The sequence below is a fragment of the Myxine glutinosa genome, chromosome 1, assembly GCF_964187855.1.
Source record: "Myxine glutinosa chromosome 1, kmMyxGlut1.1, whole genome shotgun sequence".
NCBI lineage: Eukaryota > Metazoa > Chordata > Myxini > Myxiniformes > Myxinidae > Myxine > Myxine glutinosa.
Genome location: NC_136261.1, coordinates 37,105,468 through 37,125,529, shown reverse-complemented (window position 1 = coordinate 37,125,529; position 20,062 = coordinate 37,105,468). Strand labels below are relative to the sequence as shown.

General features: G+C 44.2%; 1 protein-coding gene across 2 annotated transcripts in view; it reads right to left on the bottom strand.

The window, feature by feature from the left end:
* Positions 1-262: 262 nt before the first annotated feature.
* Positions 263-20,062, bottom strand: part of API5 (apoptosis inhibitor 5) — a 54,863-nt gene continuing 35,063 nt past the window's right edge. For both annotated transcript variants that reach the window (XM_078770886.1, XM_068109634.2), the window contains 11 exons: positions 17,003-17,068; positions 16,650-16,801; positions 11,331-11,537; positions 10,633-10,734; positions 10,458-10,550; positions 7,222-7,406; positions 6,369-6,462; positions 5,832-5,888; positions 4,595-4,683; positions 4,331-4,467; positions 263-2,104 (listed from right to left, as the gene is read on the bottom strand). In XM_078770886.1, the coding sequence (XP_078627012.1) occupies positions 2,031-2,104; positions 4,331-4,467; positions 4,595-4,683; positions 5,832-5,888; positions 6,369-6,462; positions 7,222-7,406; positions 10,458-10,550; positions 10,633-10,734; positions 11,331-11,537; positions 16,650-16,801; positions 17,003-17,068 (1,256 nt within the window). In that variant the 3' untranslated portion in view covers positions 263-2,030. The remainder of the gene's footprint in view (positions 2,105-4,330; positions 4,468-4,594; positions 4,684-5,831; positions 5,889-6,368; positions 6,463-7,221; positions 7,407-10,457; positions 10,551-10,632; positions 10,735-11,330; positions 11,538-16,649; positions 16,802-17,002; positions 17,069-20,062) is intronic.

The following is a 20,062-nucleotide window of genomic DNA, read 5'->3' as shown; positions in this document are numbered from 1 at the left end:
ACACCTAAACATGGAAGGCCAAAGCAGGGCAGACTTGTTCTCAACTACACCAACATGTTGAAGAAGAATATCGGTTTTGAGACAGGGGAACTCCACACAGCAATGCTTGATCGAGAGGACTGGAAGCTGAAGGATCAACGTCATTTGAGTTCGGCCTTCAACGGATTCCAACAGTGTTCAATATTCGAACTGAAATCTGAGAATTCGGTAATAAATAATATATCATCAGAGATAATTGTCTTTCAAAGAAATCCAAGCTCGATTTTGACAAACCTTTTTTTATTGCAAGGGACAATCAAAGCAAACCACTGCAACGGGGGTGGCAAAAGCTAAAATATGCAGAGGCCAATCAAAAACAAACGTAAGGCTTAATGCAAATGTACAGAGCCCAGCCAAAGTTAGGAAAACAAATGGTGGTGGAATTAGATCTGCTGCAATTAGCAGCCGGCCCTGCAAAGAAGAATCACTACAATTTCCTCGTATGTCCATCTACCTGCATCCCTTGTTTGTCCGTCTCCGTCTATTTTCTCCCTCCGCCCGGCTGTTGGCACTTCCCCCCTTCTCCTTCTGTTCATTTTGTTATGTTGTGTCCTGATCCGTTGTGTTGTAGCTCCTTCACAAGCTTCGACTACGTATACAAAAAAAGTAAAAACAACTTGGGTACTCAAACCTCCCAGGAAAAACAAATACTGCTTTCTTGAGCGATGGCTGTTGAGAGGGGGAAAGTGAGAGAGATTAACAAAGAGCGCCAGCACATCACCTGTGAAAAAATGGGTGGTGGGAAGGAGGGCGGAGGAGGAAATATCATTAAGGGAGTTTCCATTTGACCACAGCAAGTTGACACACGATGGATCTCCTTTCAAACGACACCATTCAAAAACAGGGGTTGGACCACGCCAAAGTGATGATGCCCTGGTTCTTGGTAAACAGAGTACTACCAAGAGAATGTTAAGACACCCATTTTAAATGCAACATTATTCCGTCACTCGGGCAACCAATCAGTCTGTTGAGAACACAACTTGCCGCTGGGTATGCCAACCATGACTGGAAGTCTAGAGTGTAACCACTGTACCTTTGCACCAAAAGCAATGAAAAAAAAATGCCTTACCTGGAATTGCACCGGCATTTGCAAAACCACAGCATCAGCAGATGTTACAGAAAGAGAATCACATTGCAATTTGAGATAACAACAGCGTTCGTTTTGCAGGATTCGCTGCAACAACGGTAATCATGGAGGGCCACGCTCTCGCAGACTCAAAATACAAAAGGAGGGCACAACGTTCACATATGACCGGATGCACATTGCACGTCGAGATTCGAGGAACCAGCAATGGCGATTGACATTTTTGAATTCCAAAAATACTTTGTGTATGACCCACTGCTGCATCACCGCAGAGCAGAGTCCTGGAAGAGAAGTTTGATATCTTTTGATAACGTTAGGGAGCAAAAGTTCACCACCTGAAAGAAGAAACATCAGAAACGTATCACTTTTGCACCACCAAACTTTGACGGGGCTCAAGTACAAGTCGTCAGTGAATTCTAACGAAATAATTTGGAGAAATTTCCACCCTACTGCTCAGGTCAATACATCAAGTATGAACCCTACATTGGAAAGCCGATGGACCAAAATAACATCTAATCTGCGCAACAAATATGAAAAAGGTTCATTCAAAAAAAAAAGAAAAAAAAAAAGGAATCCATTACCTTGTTGTCAATTGAAGGTTCAATGCGTGGAGGAAGGTTGGGAGGAAAGGGAGTGTGGTGCAGAAGTTGGTGTGGAGGAGAGAGGGGAAATATCGATAAAATGGGGCAACAGAGATTAAACCTTTAAGTTTGTGAGCAGGACTAAGATGGGGTTGAGTGTTTGGAGGGGAGAGGCAGAGAGGGGTGTCCATGATATTTTAAAAAAGGAAATAAAAACGAGCAGTTACATGGCAGTTCTAACACTGCAAAATAAGAGTTTTCAGTTCCATGGAAGAAACAGTTTGACTGCATTTCTGTAAAAAGTTGAAGAAAAGAAATCAGCGCTTTCAGTAATACGTTCGTGCCCGGCCTCGACCTCTGCCTCTATTCCAGCCCCGAGAGCTTCCCCAGCCTCCCTGATCTGAAATATCCACGAGCAGTATTTGGGAGGGGAGGGAAGAAAGAGAGGTTGAAATTGGTCATAATTAAAAAATATTTCTTTTTAATATAAACACCAAGTATGACTAATACATCTATATTTTGGCGTTAAGGCACAACGACACCTTTGGGAGAAAAGTTCAAATTCACATGGCAGTTGGTTACGGGATAACAGCTGCGTCAAAAAGACAATTTTCAAAACATGTTTGTGATCATTGTTTTTTTGTAAATATCATACAAAACATACAAAACACCACATTTCAAGTATTTACACCGAGTTGTTAGTAACCACTTGTATAGTTATACAACTGTACCGGGTGACTTGTGATAATCAGCAACACTTGTTTCTGTGGAGTCGACCATCTGCCCTGCCCAAATTGGACTCCTCCATTCATTAAACTCTTTCTTCGACATGGATTCTCTGCCGTCCTACCTGTTCTCTATTTTTAAACAGAGGAGACCAAGTGTACCACCGTGATAGTGGGAAGTGAGTCAGTCCTCAACTCAGTTTCTGCCATTATTACCTCCGCCACCGAAGGTGGATGGAGGTTATGTTTTCACCCCTGTCTGGTTGTTTGTTTGCGAAACTGATATCTCAAAAAATTGGATGGATTCAGACGAAATTTGGCGTAGAGGTAGTGTATGTGGCAATGGCGAAATCATTAGATTTTGGTGAAAATCCAGATTCGGATGCAGCTGGTAGAATGTTTTCAGTGATTCTTCACCATTGGGATTGGGCCAAAATCGACATATAGCAGAATATCTCAAAATTTTGTGGTTCAGGTTCAAAACAAGAAGAAGCCGGTTAGATTTTGGTTCAGGTTCGAATCCAGATCCTGCCTATCAGTGGATACAAAACAAACTGTTCAGCCTGGCGGAGGTGTGTGCTCTACCGAGTGCCCTTCCAGTTCAGTCTGTGGTCTGTTTCCTGTTTGAGTGTCTTCTAGTTCAGTCTGTTCCCCACTTGCATGTCTCCATATGGCATTCATTTTTTGTTAGATTTGGTGTAAGTCAAACTTCCCCTCCAGCCTTTCCTCCACTCCTCCACTCCCATGATCATGCCATTGTGAAAGCATTTGTCGACTTCACCGACGCCAAAGAGCTGCCAAGGCACCACAGTGCATGACACCTTAGGGCACGGTAAATTTGATCAGACCCCAAACCCGCTATTCTCCCACACACTGACCAAAAATGGACATACCTACTTTAAAACCCCGACATTCACATTTCATATAATTATAATGTGACCACCCCCATCCAAAACTTTGATCTTTTCTACCCCCGCTAATTCACCCCAGATACACTTTTTTTGAAATTCCAACTTCTTTCCTGGAAGTCCTTGCAGTGTCCATATATTTTATAGCTCTCCCACCTCCCCCACAAGCCCTCTCCCTCCCACAGTTCTCTCGATGTCCCTGCTCTCAAATGTTGTGTTTGTGTCCTTCCCCCTCTCCCCCCATCTTGTCTACCGCTCCCCTTATTATTTGTTTTATGTGTCGGTTCGTCTTTCTGTGTGATTAATGTTAGCTCTTTCACGAGCCTCGATCTTGTATTCAAAAATAATAATAATAATTTAAAAAACCTGCTTCTACATTCGCGGCCCTGTGCTTCACATATTCGTGGTTTTCCACGGGTGCAACAACATCCCCACAAGCCGCGCACATGACAAAGTTCGAAAACCATCTTCATCAGAAGCGAATAAAAACAAAGCAGCTCTAACCAACCGTCTATCACCAGCCGCATGCATAACACAGTTATAAAATAATCTTCCATCTTCCACGAGCCACACATAAAGCATTTCCCACCAACCACGAGCATAAACCAGAAGAGGAAGTTATGGTATTTTTTTATTGTCTTACGAAGATAGACGCCGAGTTTAATTGCATAATTTTAAACGCCTGGCATAAGAGTTTGTGTTAGAATTTGATTTGATTTTAGATCCAAAGTTAAAGTTCATCTTTACTTACCATATCATAAACCAGCCTCACTGATCGGCCTAAGATTTACACTTTGGGGATATGGCCGACCAGCGAGGGTTCGTTTTCGATAAAGTAACATGACGCTCACGGCAAATGTTTGTACTAATAAATAACTCGCAAACTAATAATTTGGAAGAACTTGGTACCATCTATCACCCCAATTGTCACACTCATGTCTTTAGCATGGTTGGTGAGTATAGAAGCTACGAGTTGTGCTGACAGTTACTGACCATAGTTGGTGTAACTGGCCAGGTTGCTGCTGTACTTGCCACCAGGTGGTCGGTACGTTTGTCGCTCATCCCGCTTTGGGCCAGCTGGCTTCTTCACGGCAGCATCGCCAATCTCTCCCACTGATACTCTCTTTTGTCTATTTCCGGGAAATGAACGAAACACTTCGGTCATTAATCAAACAAGCAGACTACAGGTATGGTGGACCAAAGACGATCCCAAAAAGCAACAGCAAAGCAGGACGGAGTTAGAAGCCTGGCTCTCACCCTGCATCAGGAGACGACACCACTTTGTGCACTGGTTTCCATGACAGTGTCACGACACTCTTGTAGGCTGGTGGGTTGTGGAACAGGTCCTGGAAGCATGCGGGTATCAGAGGTCAGTTGATTTAATTACAAAAATAAGGAAACTTCACATGACACACAAACAGTACTGCAATCAACATTAATTTCACAATGGCATCAAAATGTGCTTCGAGGAACAAAAAATTCTGCCAAAATTCTCAATATACAGTGCCTTCATAAAGTATTCAAACCCCTTAACTTTTTTCACATTTTGTTGTTGCAGCCTGAATTTGAAATGGATTTAATTGAGATTTTATTTTTGTCTCTTCTCCACATAATGTTAAAGTGCAATTTATTTATTTTTGGAATTTTTACAAAACAATTAAAAATGAAAAGCTGAACTATCTTGAGTCAATAAGTATTCAACCCCTTTGTTATGACACTCCAAATTGAGCTCAAGTGCATCCAATTTGCTTTGATCATCGAGATTTGTCGGGCAGTCAGCGACTAAACCGACTACCCTCAATCGCTTGCCAGTGGGGAGAGGTGACTGTGACATCCTGCAGGACTTAAAACTACCTGTTAAAGGGCAGATGAGCTCCCTTCGAGAGCCAATGGCCATCTAGTATGGAGATGGTGTCTCCTAAAAAACACCCATCCGGTTTGGACCAGTTTTTTTTCGATAGTAGTTTGTAGACAGCAACCGCTCAGGGTAGCACAACCGTTCTGACTTAGGAGCATTAAAATGGTGCCCGGAACAGTGTTAAACCCTCCGTGTCAGGATTGATTGTCTTACTTTCTGTCTGAGTCAAACTGCAGCTATCGGGCTAGCTTTAATCTCTTTTTAGTAAACAATCATCATACACTTTTCATCACATACTTTTCTTCTCTTATTTAAGGCCTGGCCCCCGGACATCGACAGGGCTATATAGTCCGTGCTTGGAGCCTTCAAAAAAAAAAAAAATGTGCCGACAACTGCATTGGAGTCCACCTTTGGCAAATTCAATTGATTGGACACGATTTCAAAAGAAAAACACGAACAACAAGAGGGTAATGAACTACAAGAAGAAGCGATGATCAGCTTAACATCTTAACTGAAGGACACCAAGCTCTCAAAAATACAACAAATGCGCTTTAATGCTTGTTGCATCACCAGCCCCTCAGCAATCAACCAAGACCTCTAAACAAGACCTCAGCAAGACCTCAAACCCATGCATACCTTGATTATAATGTTAATGTTGTTGGTTATCTTCAAAGCGACCACCTTTATCTTGTTCTGCAGATAAAGAAGACAAGATAAGAATTCAACGGTATACCACCAAGCCTGCACGATGTGCATCTTTTGCGTTTTTATCGACATCAAGCACAGACAGCAAAAGTCGGGAAACCCACTTTGCTGGGACGGCAACAAATAAAAGCTGAACAAACGTGTGACAAAAAAAAATCCCAATTTGTTACGAGTGGTGTTGCCAAGGAAAGGCAGGAGAAGGAAACATTATTGGCACCTTTTCTCAAAGCCGATCATTAGCACAATGCTGTCATTCATAATATCTAACTTATGTGTTGCTCTTGGACTTCCTGCATTTGCCGAAAACCTCCTTTAAATAGGCTTCACAGTCAGGATGTACATCGTGCACAGTCCAACTGTGACATACAATTGTTTCACACTTTGAAAAGTAAGTCACCATCACCGACATTCACACACTGTCCCAATCCCGGTATTAACATTTTGCATTTCATCATGAAAGGAATGGACCTCTTCAGTTTTCAAGTCATCTCCACCTTTCCCCTGCAAGGCTGCCCGGAGTTGTTTGATGTAGACCTGCGATCCACGAGCAAAATACTGCAACCTGCGGGGAACGAGCAGAAAAAGAAAAGGAGTCATTGGGGGGGAGGGGCTGGGAAGATATACGATTTTTAATGTCAATTACCTGACCATGGTTACCCAAACCACAAAGGCAAAATCTGAGGATCAAACGATACAATTTTTACTCGACAAGAGCAGGAACCACTACATTAAAACTCGAGGCACCGTTTCTTATTTGTGAGGTGTACGGACAAGTCTCCTTTTAGTAATAGCAACAGTCCAGGGGCGAAAAAAAAAGTACGAATACCTGATTCCTTTGGCAGGGGTCATTGGTTAAGCCACTTGCACGATTCTCAGCATACAGGTGAAAATGGCAGGTTTCCCCAATTCTCACAGGTGGGGAGCGGGGAGGGATTATTTTGTGCCCATGACCTGACTTTGGTTACCCAAAGCACGCATGCAAGATTTGGTGGTTTTTTCCAAGCCGTTTCTGATTCTATAATGATCAGGCCTAAAGGCCTCGCAAAGCCAATGGGTTCAATTTAACCACAAAGACACACCCAAGCAGAGGATTTGTGGTGAGATGACAACATGGTGATTTAGGGGAAGTAACCACATCTCCCAACACCCATTTGATCCAGTCAGTCTCAAACCTGCTGCCCTCTTCTTTCCTTTGCTCCTCTGTGAGCAAAGACTTCTGCATACACTATATAAAAACTAATACTTTCCTTTCACAAAGTCCCATGAACAAGCACCACAAATGAAGTGCAAGATCGAACACAATCACCCAAACTTCACACACCTGAGCTTGAAATCCTTGAGGCGATCGGCATTGTCGGGCGCAGTGAGGAAGGGCTGGCTGCGGCGAGCGAGTTGGTGGAAGGCGAACATGAGACATTCAACGACGCTGAACTGCAGTGGTGGTTCATCGGGCAAAGCATTGCCTTGTCCGTTCTCATTTTCCTCCGGGGGCAGTGGCATGTACTCCTGTAAAAATCAATAAAATTCAATACACGAGCACTCAAACACTAGTACACACGGTTGGGATAGTCCTTGCATGCCAATCATACTGTTGCGGATATGGGATTTGGCCTCCATCCATATCCGCTTGTAAATATTCCCCTATTTCCCCAATACTCCCCAACTATCCCCAATCCCCCATTCCCTAGTCCCATTGTCTGTAAACAACACTCTGTAGCCCCGACCTTCCGCTTTTTCCCCCATTAAATGTCGTACCCAGGTTCACCGCATCTCACGTAGACGACTATAGGACATCTTGCTAGTTATTCTTAGTCTATGTCAGTTAAGGACTCGTTTCCATTAATTCTGACTCTTCGTTGCACCAGAATGTGATTGTATGGCACCATTAGTAAGTTTAGGACCTCCCAATACCTCCCCGCATCTCTTCCTCATGAAACAACAACACCAACAACAACAACAGCGGCGCGGGGAGTGCGCGTCCTCACTCCGGCTTGGTTAGCCGCCATTGACCATGTGCTCCGACGGGGTTACCACTCAGGGGCTCACTGTCAGCCCCTCGTCAAGGGCGGAGCCCGGTAACCCCCCGCACCCAATAAGAAGCGGCGGACCGATTCCATCTGGGGCGGAGCTAACGAGCCGTGGGCGTGTCACTCCCCGCTGGATATGCGCAGGAAGACGGAGGTGACGTCAGATGCGCCTCAGCTACGAAGAAGAAAGGACGTCACCTCCTAGCGCTGAGAGATACCTCCCGCCTCTCTGGACCGGACCGGGTCGATTCTGCCCCTGAGCCAAGGTGCACCTTGAGCCATCGATTCTGCCCTTCCTTGCCATCAATCCCTGTGTGAGTCAGTCTTGTCCCGTTTGTCTGTGGTCTGTCGGGGCTAAGATAAGACCGTGTTTAAGTGCCCACCTTTCTGTGCTGTACCTCTTGTGCCGTGTAATCTAAACGTTCTGCATAACAAATATTATATCCTCCTCCGGAGGTCTTGAGAACTGTACCCCTGGTGTCGTGTCATTTAACCCAGCCGTTGTGTCCTTTCCTTCATTGATTTAGCATAGCGCGATTCGGCCAACGTTCGAGTGTAATCGGGTAACTTGTGCGAACACGGCGGCCATTCCGCTCGGCCCAGCATAACATCTTAATAAGTCGTGTCCGTAACAATACATTACGTGTTTGGTTTCTCAGATTTTCTTTCAGCTCGTCAGTGAATACACCTTAGCACAACAGGACAACACTCCAATGCAAAAACAATCCAGAGCGAAGTCGATGGCATGCCATCGCAAATCCCTACACTTCCCACCTAAAGCTGTTGCAAGATGGCATGTTACACTGGGAATGACACTATCAAATAGTGTTAAAACAAGCGTTACGCCTAGGTCCACAGTCGTTGAAGTGATGAGTTGACAAAATGGAAGACGCAAGGCGGCCATCTTGGATTTTGACAGGGCGACCCAATTTTCAATAGCGTTCTCCCTTATGCGTAGATACACCCACATACCAGATTGGAAGTTAGTAGTTCGTTTATTTTTCAAGATATTTCGCTCACAAGGTTCAGACATGTATATATATATATATATATATATATATATATATATATATATATATATATATATATATATATATATATATATATATATATATGGTGGCGGCCATCTTGGATTTTGACGTGGCGACCCAATTTTCAATAGCGTTCTTCCTTATGCCCAGATACACCCACACACCAGATTAGAAGTTGATACTTCGCTTATTTTTCAAGATATTCCACTCACAAGGTTCAGACATACATGGCGGCGGCCATCTTGGATTTTGACGTGGGTTGCACCCACACACCATATTAGAATTCGGTCCTTCGCTTATGCACGCACGCACGGAGGGTAAAACCATAGTCCCCTTTCGCTCCACGGTGCGACGGGGGACAACAAGTACAGACACAAAGTACACCACCCCAATGCCAAATAAATAAATTAATATCCTCCAGCGCGGCATTGGCCTAGCGATACCGCCGTGCAGCTCATAGAGACTGTATTGGGAGAGACAGGTATACAATAATTGATTGATTAATTGCATATTTAAAATCAATAAACAATAATCGTAATATAATTTCTTAATCAATTGGCTAATAGCATACCTCAACCACCAGTGTTTCATCTGAAGCTGGAACGTTTTGAAAATTAATTAAATGAGTCATCAAAAATAAATAAATAATTGATTAATTGACTACCCAATAAATAATTAATCGATTAATTGATAATAATTAAGTAATTAATCAATTTGATTAATCAAAAGGCTAAAAAATACCGTTTTTGCCAAAGCACGTGTGCACAATTGTGCCATAATTTCAGCTTCCCAGCCCAAAGGATGGCTAAGATATCGCCTGGACAAACAAGAGAACAACCGGAGTGAAAACTGAGTACTCCCTTTCAGCATGCATCACTGCCGGGGCCCCTTCAATACCCAGCGATGACGTCATGCAGTGCCTGGGGATAGAATGGGAAAGGAGCGGTGTACTATTCTTCCCCATTTTGATCCCTGTGATCCTCAGTCCCTACCCCCTGGAGCATGAATCAGTGGTCAAATCCAAATAAATCATTAGATATTTCATATGTCTCCCAATGTCATTGCACATACAAAGTTTCATTTTGAAAATGTTTTAGAATGTGGCCGTAATAGCATTTCCTGCTATTTGACCTTTTTACTCCACCCGAGGAGTCAAAGATGATACTCCTTATTGATCCGGTCAGTGGATAGTGGTCAGTGGACATGAATACATCATATGTGTGCCATATGGTGATCATAACTACCAAGTTTGGTGAATTTCTGCCAAACCGTTTAGGAGGAGATAGCGTGACGGACAGACAGAAACACAGAGAGACAGACAGAGCTTATTTCAATGTCCCTCCACATTTTGGGCGTTATCCCTTCGTTGGTTCGGGGGGGGGGGGGGGGGGGGGAGGACTGAAAAACCACACGTGGGACGGACAGACAGACGGAGAGTAAACCTACAGTCTCCTCCGGTGGGAAGTAATAAAAAGGAAAACCTCAGCTTCACGTCATACCACGAGTTTGTCGAACACAAAGTGCACGTTTGTTTCGAGCTTGTCCATTTCGGAGCCATAAAATGCTGACATTTCCGCAAGTAGCTTCAAGAACTGCAAATAACAACAGAAAACAAGATTAATAACCATTCATTCAGAGAAGGCAACAAAAGGATCAGCGATGTGCATGACTTACCTCAAGCTGCACGTTATTGGTCTCTTCAATAGAAAGGACCTTCAGGTTTGGTAGAACTTGTTCACAGAAATACGTCACAAAAGGTGTGGCTTGAACGTTTTTCTGCAAATAAATGGCAGGTGTCAAAAAATAAAACCAAAAACCTTTCACCTTGGGGGTGTGGAGGTTTTATTTTTTTGGGATACAGAATCGAGGCTCGTGTAAGAGCTAACATATTGAACATGAAACCGTGCACAGACACATAAAACACAATGAAGGGAGCGGGAGACAAGAGGGGGAGGGAAAGGGAAGCACACAAGCACAACAACAGTAGAGAACAAGGACGTCGGTAGATCTGTGGAAGGGGGAGGGCTGGGGAAGGAGGGGTACAAGGTATAAAGCAAATGAACACAACTAGGAATTTCAGGAAAGTTGGGGATTGAAAAAGGCGGATTTGGGGTGTTTTAACAGGGGTAAAAAAGATCAAGGTTTTGGATGGGGGAAGATAAGAGATGGTGGTGAACAGCTGTTTTAAAGACCTGGAGGGAGGAGTGGGATTGAAGAGAGTGTGGGAGGAAGAAGTGTAGGTGATGGGTCGGTGATGAAGGGGAAGTGAAGGTGATGGTAGGGAGGAAGCACTAAATGTGCTCGCACAACTATGAGCAAAAATAAAATAAATAAATAAAACCTATGGAGGGTTTAAGGAAGATCTCACGCACAGAGAAAAGTGGGAGAGCTTGGCGGGTACACTGCAGCAAGCGATCCACAGCATCTGCATCGGCAAGGCTGAAGGTATGCCTGAGGTCAGCTTGTTCCAGCACGAGGCGAACCAGCTGCTGCCGTCCAGCCAAAGTCTGCATGCCATGCAGCCCACTGAGCAGCCGCATAAGCTGCGCAAACTCCTCGCCATTGACATCCAACAGGACCTTGTAATGGGTAGAAGAAGAGACGGATTGTCACCCAGCGAGAGTGACATGCAAACAGCAATTGGTGTCATACTCGATAACCGCTGGCAAACGATACGACTTAAGAGTATGGAATTCTTACTCTTGAGTAGTCATGTAGAAAAGTATAAAGAAAGAGAAGAGAAGAGAAAATCGGACACCCTCCCTTTGGAGAAGCAAAGTTAATTTGAAAACTCGGAGATTTCAGATGAAAACTGATATTAGAATTTTGACCTTGAGCTGACCTTTGACCTTTTGACCTCAAAAGTAGTTAGTTTCCCAATTCAATGATACACTATGTAATTGCTGTTTAATTTTCAAGTTAATAGGATAAAAATTGATGATTTTGGAAGTTTGACCTTGAGTTGACCTTTGACCTTTAAAATAGTTGGTTTCCCAATTCAGCGAGGCACTATGCAATTTGTTTAATTTTCAAGTCAGATGAAAATTGATGGTTTTTCAGATGGAAATTGATTTTTGAAGTTTGACCTTTGACCTTTTGACCTCAAAAAGGTGGTTTCCCAATTTAGTGACAATGTGCAAATGCTGTTACATTTTTTTCAAGTCAATCGGATGAAAAATTGCAATTTTAGAAATTTGACCTCAAAATGAATAGGCATCTCAATTGACGACCTCTACAACTTGGTAAAGTTTTATGACGATCGGTTTAGAATTGTGACCTGTAGGTGAGTGACAGACAGAATAACAAACGCAACCGACCAATATACAGTCGGACCCCGCTATTTGCGGTACCGCGAGTATTTGCGCTTGATAAAATGTGACGTTTCTTTATTCGCGGAAAAGTTTCCCGCGAATTCGCGATTTTGTCTTCTATTCGCGGCCGTGTTCCAAGAAATCGTGGTTTCCCCCCCCCCCCCCATTAATGGCCATGTTCCACTAACTTGCGGTTTTTCAGAAGCGCAAAAAAAAAAATTCACGAGCCGCTAGCTTGACACATTTATAAAACCTATCTTTCACCAGCCATGCATACAGAAGCTGAACGTACGTATGTACGCAAAAGACATCTTATACGAGCCGCGAGCATGACATGCTTATACATTCACTGCAGTGTGATTTGCGTTTTCATGGCTTTCGCGGCCGCAAATTTTAGCCGCACTGTAAGTGAGCTTCGTGGGATATCCCACCAGATGTGTAAACAAGTCAACTCCACAAATTATACAATGAAAACCCTTCATTAAATAGATTACAGTTTGCAATTTACGGTAAAGCATCAGAGATGTTACAAAATGAAAACGCTTCGGGGGATGTTCCATCAGCGACAAAAACAAGTCAAACTCCGTGACTTGAATATATGAATGAATGATCGTTTTTAAGGCCATTTTCCCCGCTAGAGCGGGGGTTAGCCTTGCGGGCCCCATGACAATCATGGTTCCCTGTTTGAGGCAATGTTTTTATGGCTGGATGCCCTTCCTGACGCCAACCCTTAGTCGCCTCTTACGATGCGCAGGGATACGGTGTACCTATTCTAAACCGGGGTACACACCGGGATCATTCATCCCAGCAAGCTGGTACTCAATTTGCCGACCTTGGAAGGATGACAGGCTGAGTCAACCCCCCTGGCGTTAATTCAGCGATCGACCGGGATTCGAACCCAGGATCGCGAGTTATAGAATGAAAATGCTTCATTAAATATATTATTGAAATTAGCAGATAGGGTCAAATACGGCATCACCCGATAACATCCCGCACAAACAATGGGCAGAGTACCTCCCGCAACTACACACAATACTCGCAATCCCACATATACAGATTGTGTCCTCAATCTCGATCATTTGTCTCGTCCCGTTGCTTTGACCTGTGTTTTTGACTCGCTCTGCTCATCGTTCAATCATGGCTCCCAAGCGCAAGACCAGTGCCGGAGATGCGTCGACTACCAAGAGGCAGAAGAAAGTGATGTGCCTGAGCCAGAAAGTGGAGCTGCTCGACCGGCTTTCGAGAGGAGAGAGTGCGGCCTCTGTTGGCAGGCATTACGGCGTCAACAAATCCACCGTTTGCTACATACAGAAGAAGGACAAGGCGATTCGTAACAGTATTTCAGCGAGTGCTGTATCAAGTATGAAGGTGGTCACCCATGTCCCCGGAATGTCCTGATGGAAAGGATGGAGAAGACTCTCAGAATATGGATTGAGGACAACACGCAGACGAGGGACATCATGCTGAAAACCATGATGCTGAACCGTTCCCTAAACCCGCTCACCGAGGAGGAGTTGAGGGCAATTCCAAAGGTTTCCGAGGAGGAGAAGGGCAGTGATGAGGAAGAGGTGCCGAGGTCTAACCTCACAGTCCAGTTCCTTGGCGAGTTGCTGCAGGACATGCGGGCGCTTGCGGACAGGGTGCAAGATGATGACCCAGTCGTGGAGAAGTATCTCCAGCTCAAGAGAGGCTTGGATGATGCGCTGCTCCCATATAAAGAGCTGCATCGAAATGTTGGACAATCTGTCAGGCAGCTCCCCATCACCCATTTCTTCAGCCTTGCTCCCAAAACCTCAAGACCATCAACACCCTCTCCAGCGTTCCTCTCAGCATCCTCGCCTTCTCCTACCTCTCCCTTAGTGCACAATTTTGCTGCACCGTCATTTGGGTCGCCCTCAAAGTTCGAGGAATTCATGGGATTTTAATCATCATCATCATCATCATCATCATCATCATCATCATCATCATCATCACCATCACCATCACCATCATCACCATCATCACCATCATCATCACCATCATCACCATCATCACCATCACCATCATCATCATCATCATAAAGTTGCGTGTTTGTAAAATAACAAGCGTTACGCCTAGGTCCCCCCGTCGGTGAAGTGATGCGAGTTGAAGTGGAAGACGCAAGGCGGCCATCTTAGATTTTGACGTAGCGATTTTCAATAGCTTTCTTCCTTATGCCTATATACACCCACACACCAGATTAGAAGTTGGTACTTCGCTTATTTTTCCAAGATATTCCGCTCACAAGGTTCAGACATACATGGCGGTGGCCATCTTGGATGTTGACGTGGCGACCCAATTTTCAATAGCTTTCTTCCTTATGCCTATATACACCCACACACCAGATAAGAAGTTGGTACTTCGTTTATTTTTCAAGATATTTCACTCAAGGTTCAGGCATATATATGGTGGCGGCCATCTTGGATTTTGACGTGGCGACCCAATTTTCAATAGCGTTCTTCCTTATGCCTTGATACACCCACACAGCAGATTAGAAGTTGGTACATCGCTTATTTTTCAAGATATTCCGCTCACAAGGTTCAGACATACATGGCGTCAGACATACATGGCGGCGGCCATCTTGGATTTTGACGTGGGTTGCACCCATACACCAAATTCGAATGCGGTCCTTCGCTTACGCACGCACGCACGGACAGACGGACGGACACACTGACGCAGGGGAAAACCATAGTCCCCCTTTCGCTCCGCGGTGCGACGGGGGACAAAAAATTTAAACTGTACATGATATTGTGTTTTTTGTTTTGTTTTACAGTACAGTATGGTTAAGCTGATTAAGCACTTTTAATAAACTGTAAGCACATTCCTTCAATAAATTGGAAATGGTACCTGGTGGGTTTTTTTTGTAAGCATTTTTGTGAAACTGTAATCATGTGCATTTGCGGTCAAAAACATTATAAACTTGAAATTTTTTTCCTCTGAATCAGGAACTGCCGGAAACCTATAACGTATCCCCCTTTTCCCCCATTGAAACAAATGCCGCAGCATGCATTCGCGGGATTTTCATTGACCTTCGCGGATTATCATCGACATTCGTGGGATTTTCCTCACCATTCGCAGATTTTGCCTCACAATTCACGGTTTGTTCCTTTCTATTCGTGGATTTTCGCGACTCAGGAACCAATCCCCCCCCCCCCCCCCCCCCCCTTTTCCATTGAAACAATGGCCTGCTATTCGTGGATTTTCCATGAACGTATCCCCCGCGAATAGCGGTGTCCCACAGTACTTGAAAAATCTTCGATTTTGCAAGTAAAAAATATTAGTCACTGCTTGTTGATGTTGTCCATTGTAAACACTTTGCAAGTACAGTAGGCTTGCAAAGCCCTTATTGGCCAAACTGTTTTCGGGAAAAACACGTTGCGAGTCTTGCGGCGATGTTTTTTTTATTCGACATCGATGTGTAGGCTGCAGATGACAATTTTACAATTTAAAAGAAGCCAATGTTACAACAAATTCAGCAAAGGACTGTGGGTAATACAGTGAAGCTGACCACAGAGCAACAACGCTGGTCTCCAGACAGCCACAGACTGAGCATCCTCTGTCAATACAAGTCTTTCGTTAGAAAATCAGACCTACTCACAGTTAACAATGCCCTTGTGCGGAGCTTAATGGAATACTGCTCTCCACTCTGTGCAGCTGCTCCAGCATCACATCTGCCTCTCCTGCATTGTGGAATCCAAGGTCCCCAGAATTACTGAAATCTCCCGTTACAAGGCCAAAGAACAAGGCCTGTTGCTCTCACATTGCAGGCAGGAATTGTGGTCTGTTTTCTACCATCTCTTCTCCATCATTGCTCCCTCTACTCTGTTTTCCAATTCTCCATACCTACTGCAGGGATGCACGGGTTCTTCCAGTAACCACCTCATGATTAAACTTCCAAAATCTCGGCTGACTGCACAACTCACTCCTTTCCTTTTTGTTCTTTTTTCCTTGCTTCTCCCATATATGGCACCACCATCCAAAGACCGTTCTGTTTTAATTCTGCCCTCCAGGACTTCAGGCAGGCAGGTGCACCACCATCTCATGTCATCCCCAATTCTGACCCATGATCCTTATTACCCCAATTCCCCCATTCCGAACCCAGTCCTCTTGCTAACTAAAGCTCAAAAATCACTAACAAATAAAGCATCTTTTTTTTTCTCCCCCTCTCTTTACCTTTCCCATCTATGTCCAATTGTTTCCCTGCAATCCTGCTGTCAATTTAACCTTACTCTTTCATGAGCTTCTCTCTTGTAGAAAAAAAAAGCAAAGGAGGGATAAATTTATCATTCAAGAAAGGAAATCAAAGGATGTGCACGTGGCAATTCGATGGCACTGAGAAATCACATGCAGAACACAGCCAACCTTCTTAGTTTCCTCCAAGACGAAGTCCTCCACATCCTTGGTGAGGATATCATCTGGTTGGTTGCGTAGCTTGGTGCTCAAGAAACGGATCGCACGCTCACGTACGACGTCTTCTCCCTGCAGGATCTGAGCAAACAGGCCGCCAAGTGTACCTGTGAACAAGGGAAGCTGTCACTTAAAAAGGACTTTTATTAAAGTGCCGACAAGATAGGAAACAAAATTAATTAATTGGTAGTGAATACACACAGTGATCAATTGGGTTGTGAAAATTTGACCGCCTGCCTGCAATTTGCTCTGCCAAGCTAAGAATGACACCAAAACCGGTTGGTAATGAGTTTCAAGAAAACACAAACCTTTTGCATCAACCTTGAATATCCCCATAAGCGCATTATTCACCAACGTGTTCTCAGTCGGGTCATCTGAGGGATGGAAACCACAGTGGGTGCAAAACATTACTACAGGTAAATAGGTGCTGAATCGCCATCAAACTCACACCTCCAGAGAATAAAAACTGCAGAGGAGCAGGGTGTGGGGGGGGGGGGGGGGGGGAGGGGGTGGAAGAAGAGCTTGAGGGGTGGGGTAAAAAATACTCAAAAATAAATAACAGAAACTGAATTTGAAACACGTTATTTTTTTATTTTTTTTGCAGGCCAAGAGGATAAGCCATGGCTTTGTCAGGCCCAATTAGATCGACGACTACCTTGCATGTAAGATTGTCAATTCAACTCGCAGAGTATCAAGATACAAAATGATCTTGGATACAAATGTGGGGGATAACTTCAACAACTAGAAATGCAGTAAGAGGAGTGCATACCTCCGCCAGGTTGAAAGGTTTATGTTTTGTATCCCAATGAAAGGCCGGATCTGGATTGGGACCTGAACCAAAATGGAATCGTATTGTTCTTGTCACCTACCAAACTCACCCACCAAATTCCGTCCGAATCCGTACATAACTATTTTGAGATATTGAGCTACATATCGTTTTTGGCCCCGTCTCTCAATGGTGAAGAATCACTTTCTACTTTCTGGATCCGGATCTTCCCCAAAAATGAATCAATTCATGCTCTTTAACCATACCATACGCAACCTCTCCACCAAATTTAATCTGAATCCGTCCACATGCTTGAAATATCCTGCACACTAACAAACAGACAGGGGTGAAAACATAACCTCTGTCCATCTTCGATGGCGGAGATAACGAGAGAGGTCAAAGACCATGTTACCCCGCACAGTCGAGATAAAAATGACATGGGCAGGGTCAAAAAATGACAAGGGCACAGAATGCAAAATTTTCGGGAATAAAGGGAGCGTTTCCAGAATGATGGACATGTGCTAAATAGAAAGGGGCAGCAAGGTTTGCGGTGGGAATTGAAGGAATTTAGGCTTTTTAGGTCAACGGAGGATGGGGAAGCTATAAAGGAAGGAACTGATGTGAATGTGATTAATAACAACAACAACAACAACAACAACAACAACAACAACAACAACATGCATTTTAAGGCCATTTTCCCTGGGCCTGACAGGCCTGATTCTGGAAATGCCATAAGGCCTGACAAACGAAACTGAAACGAACGACACAAACAAAGCCAACATGTCTGGTGACATTTCTGAAATAACAGGAAAAGGAAAGCACGGGCAAGTCCACAGTACAATGACCGACTGTATATACAGACTTGGCATTTAATATGGAATATTTTTTTTGTGGGGGTGAACTTACTTTTCAAGATGTCTTAGAACCAAAAGTTTATTGGAATTATGTTGAAATTATTCTAGATTTTGTTAATGTGACCTTTAAAAGAAACAAAAACCACATTTGACATTTCGAAACAAATAAATTGATCCTTGAAAGTGATGTAAACTGATATCGAACTCAATTCATGGACAGTACTGTGTTAAACTTCTGTACGTTTTCCAGAAGTATCTCTATTTTGCACATCAGCCAAAAATTTTTTTAACAAAAACCAAAGTTAAATTACGACTGGGATTACAGACAGTAAAATTACAGTTCAGTACTTCGTGTAACCCCCACGAGCATTCAGGAGAGCACGTACACGTTGAGGCATGCTGTTCACGAGATTTGCCAAGGTTTGCACAGGAATCTCTTGCCATGCAGTGACAATAGCCTGCTGCAATTCACGCACAGAGGTCGGCTGCTGGTCCAAGTGGTCGATTTGACGCGTTAATTCTGCCCACAAGTTCTCTATCGGATTCATATCCGGGGACATGGCAGGCCACTCCATATGCTCTGCACCACAGCAAGGCAAGAAAGTGTTGGATCATGCGAGCACGATGAGGCCGTGCATTGTAATCTTGGAAGACAAAGTTTCCTCGAAAGGCTGCACGAGCAAATGGAAGCTATGTTTCTTCCAGAATGGCCCTGTACTTGAACTGGTTCAGGTTTCCATTCAGAACAACTCAGTTTTGCCCCCTGCATGAAAAGCAGCCCAAACGGTCACCCCACCACCTCCAGCTTGGACTCTTGGCACTATACAATCTTTGTTGAAGGCTTCATGCACTTGTCTGCGCACTCGGACGCGGCCATCTTGACGATAGACCAGAAATCTAGACTCGTCACTGAAGATCACGTGATTCCAGTGTCCTGGCTGCCTGCAATCGGCGCTGGCAGTGTTGTCTGGTCAGGCGTGGCTTTCTCAGGGGACGCCTGGCACGATAGCCTGCTTGAACCAGTCGTTGGTTGACTAGCCTTCTGGATACAGGCACATTTGTCAGTTGCTGCCACTCAGCCCTAAGCCGATTAGCTGACTTGGTACGGCCATTGCAGACTAACCGGTGCAGCTGAAGATCATCCGTCCTTGTGGTTCTGTGGGGACGTCCTGGCCTCGGTATTGGAGTAGGGACACCCCTCTGAGCATTTCGTTTCAGGATCTTTGACACCTGACCTTGAGTGATGCCATACTGCCGAGCAATAGCACGCTGTTTCATGCCGTAATTTCGTAAAGCCACCACTCCATGACAAACAGCATTGTCGAGTTGACGGACCATCTCCAGAGGAAGCGGCAATAACTTTTGGAGACGTGCAGTAGTTGTTTTCCACTAATACAGAACGCAACAACCCTTGTATACCCAACTGTGAAGCCAATCATCAAATGCACCTGTCCGTACATTTTGCCACGCCATCTGTGATATAATCCTGTTGTTGACTTCTTGCTGTGACAATCAGTGACATGGTTCCTTTAACAAATAAATCACAAAAGTGTAAAAGAAACACACCAGATTGATATACTGAGTGTAGAAAGTAAACCCAAGTCAAAAAAAAAAAAAAAAAAAAATCCATATTAAATGCCAAGTCTGTATTTCACAAATCCTGGGAGTATTTATACATTGATGTGAGTGTTGGCATTTTAAAAGGCCATTTTCCCTGCAAGAGCGGGGGTTAGCCTTGCGGTCCCCAT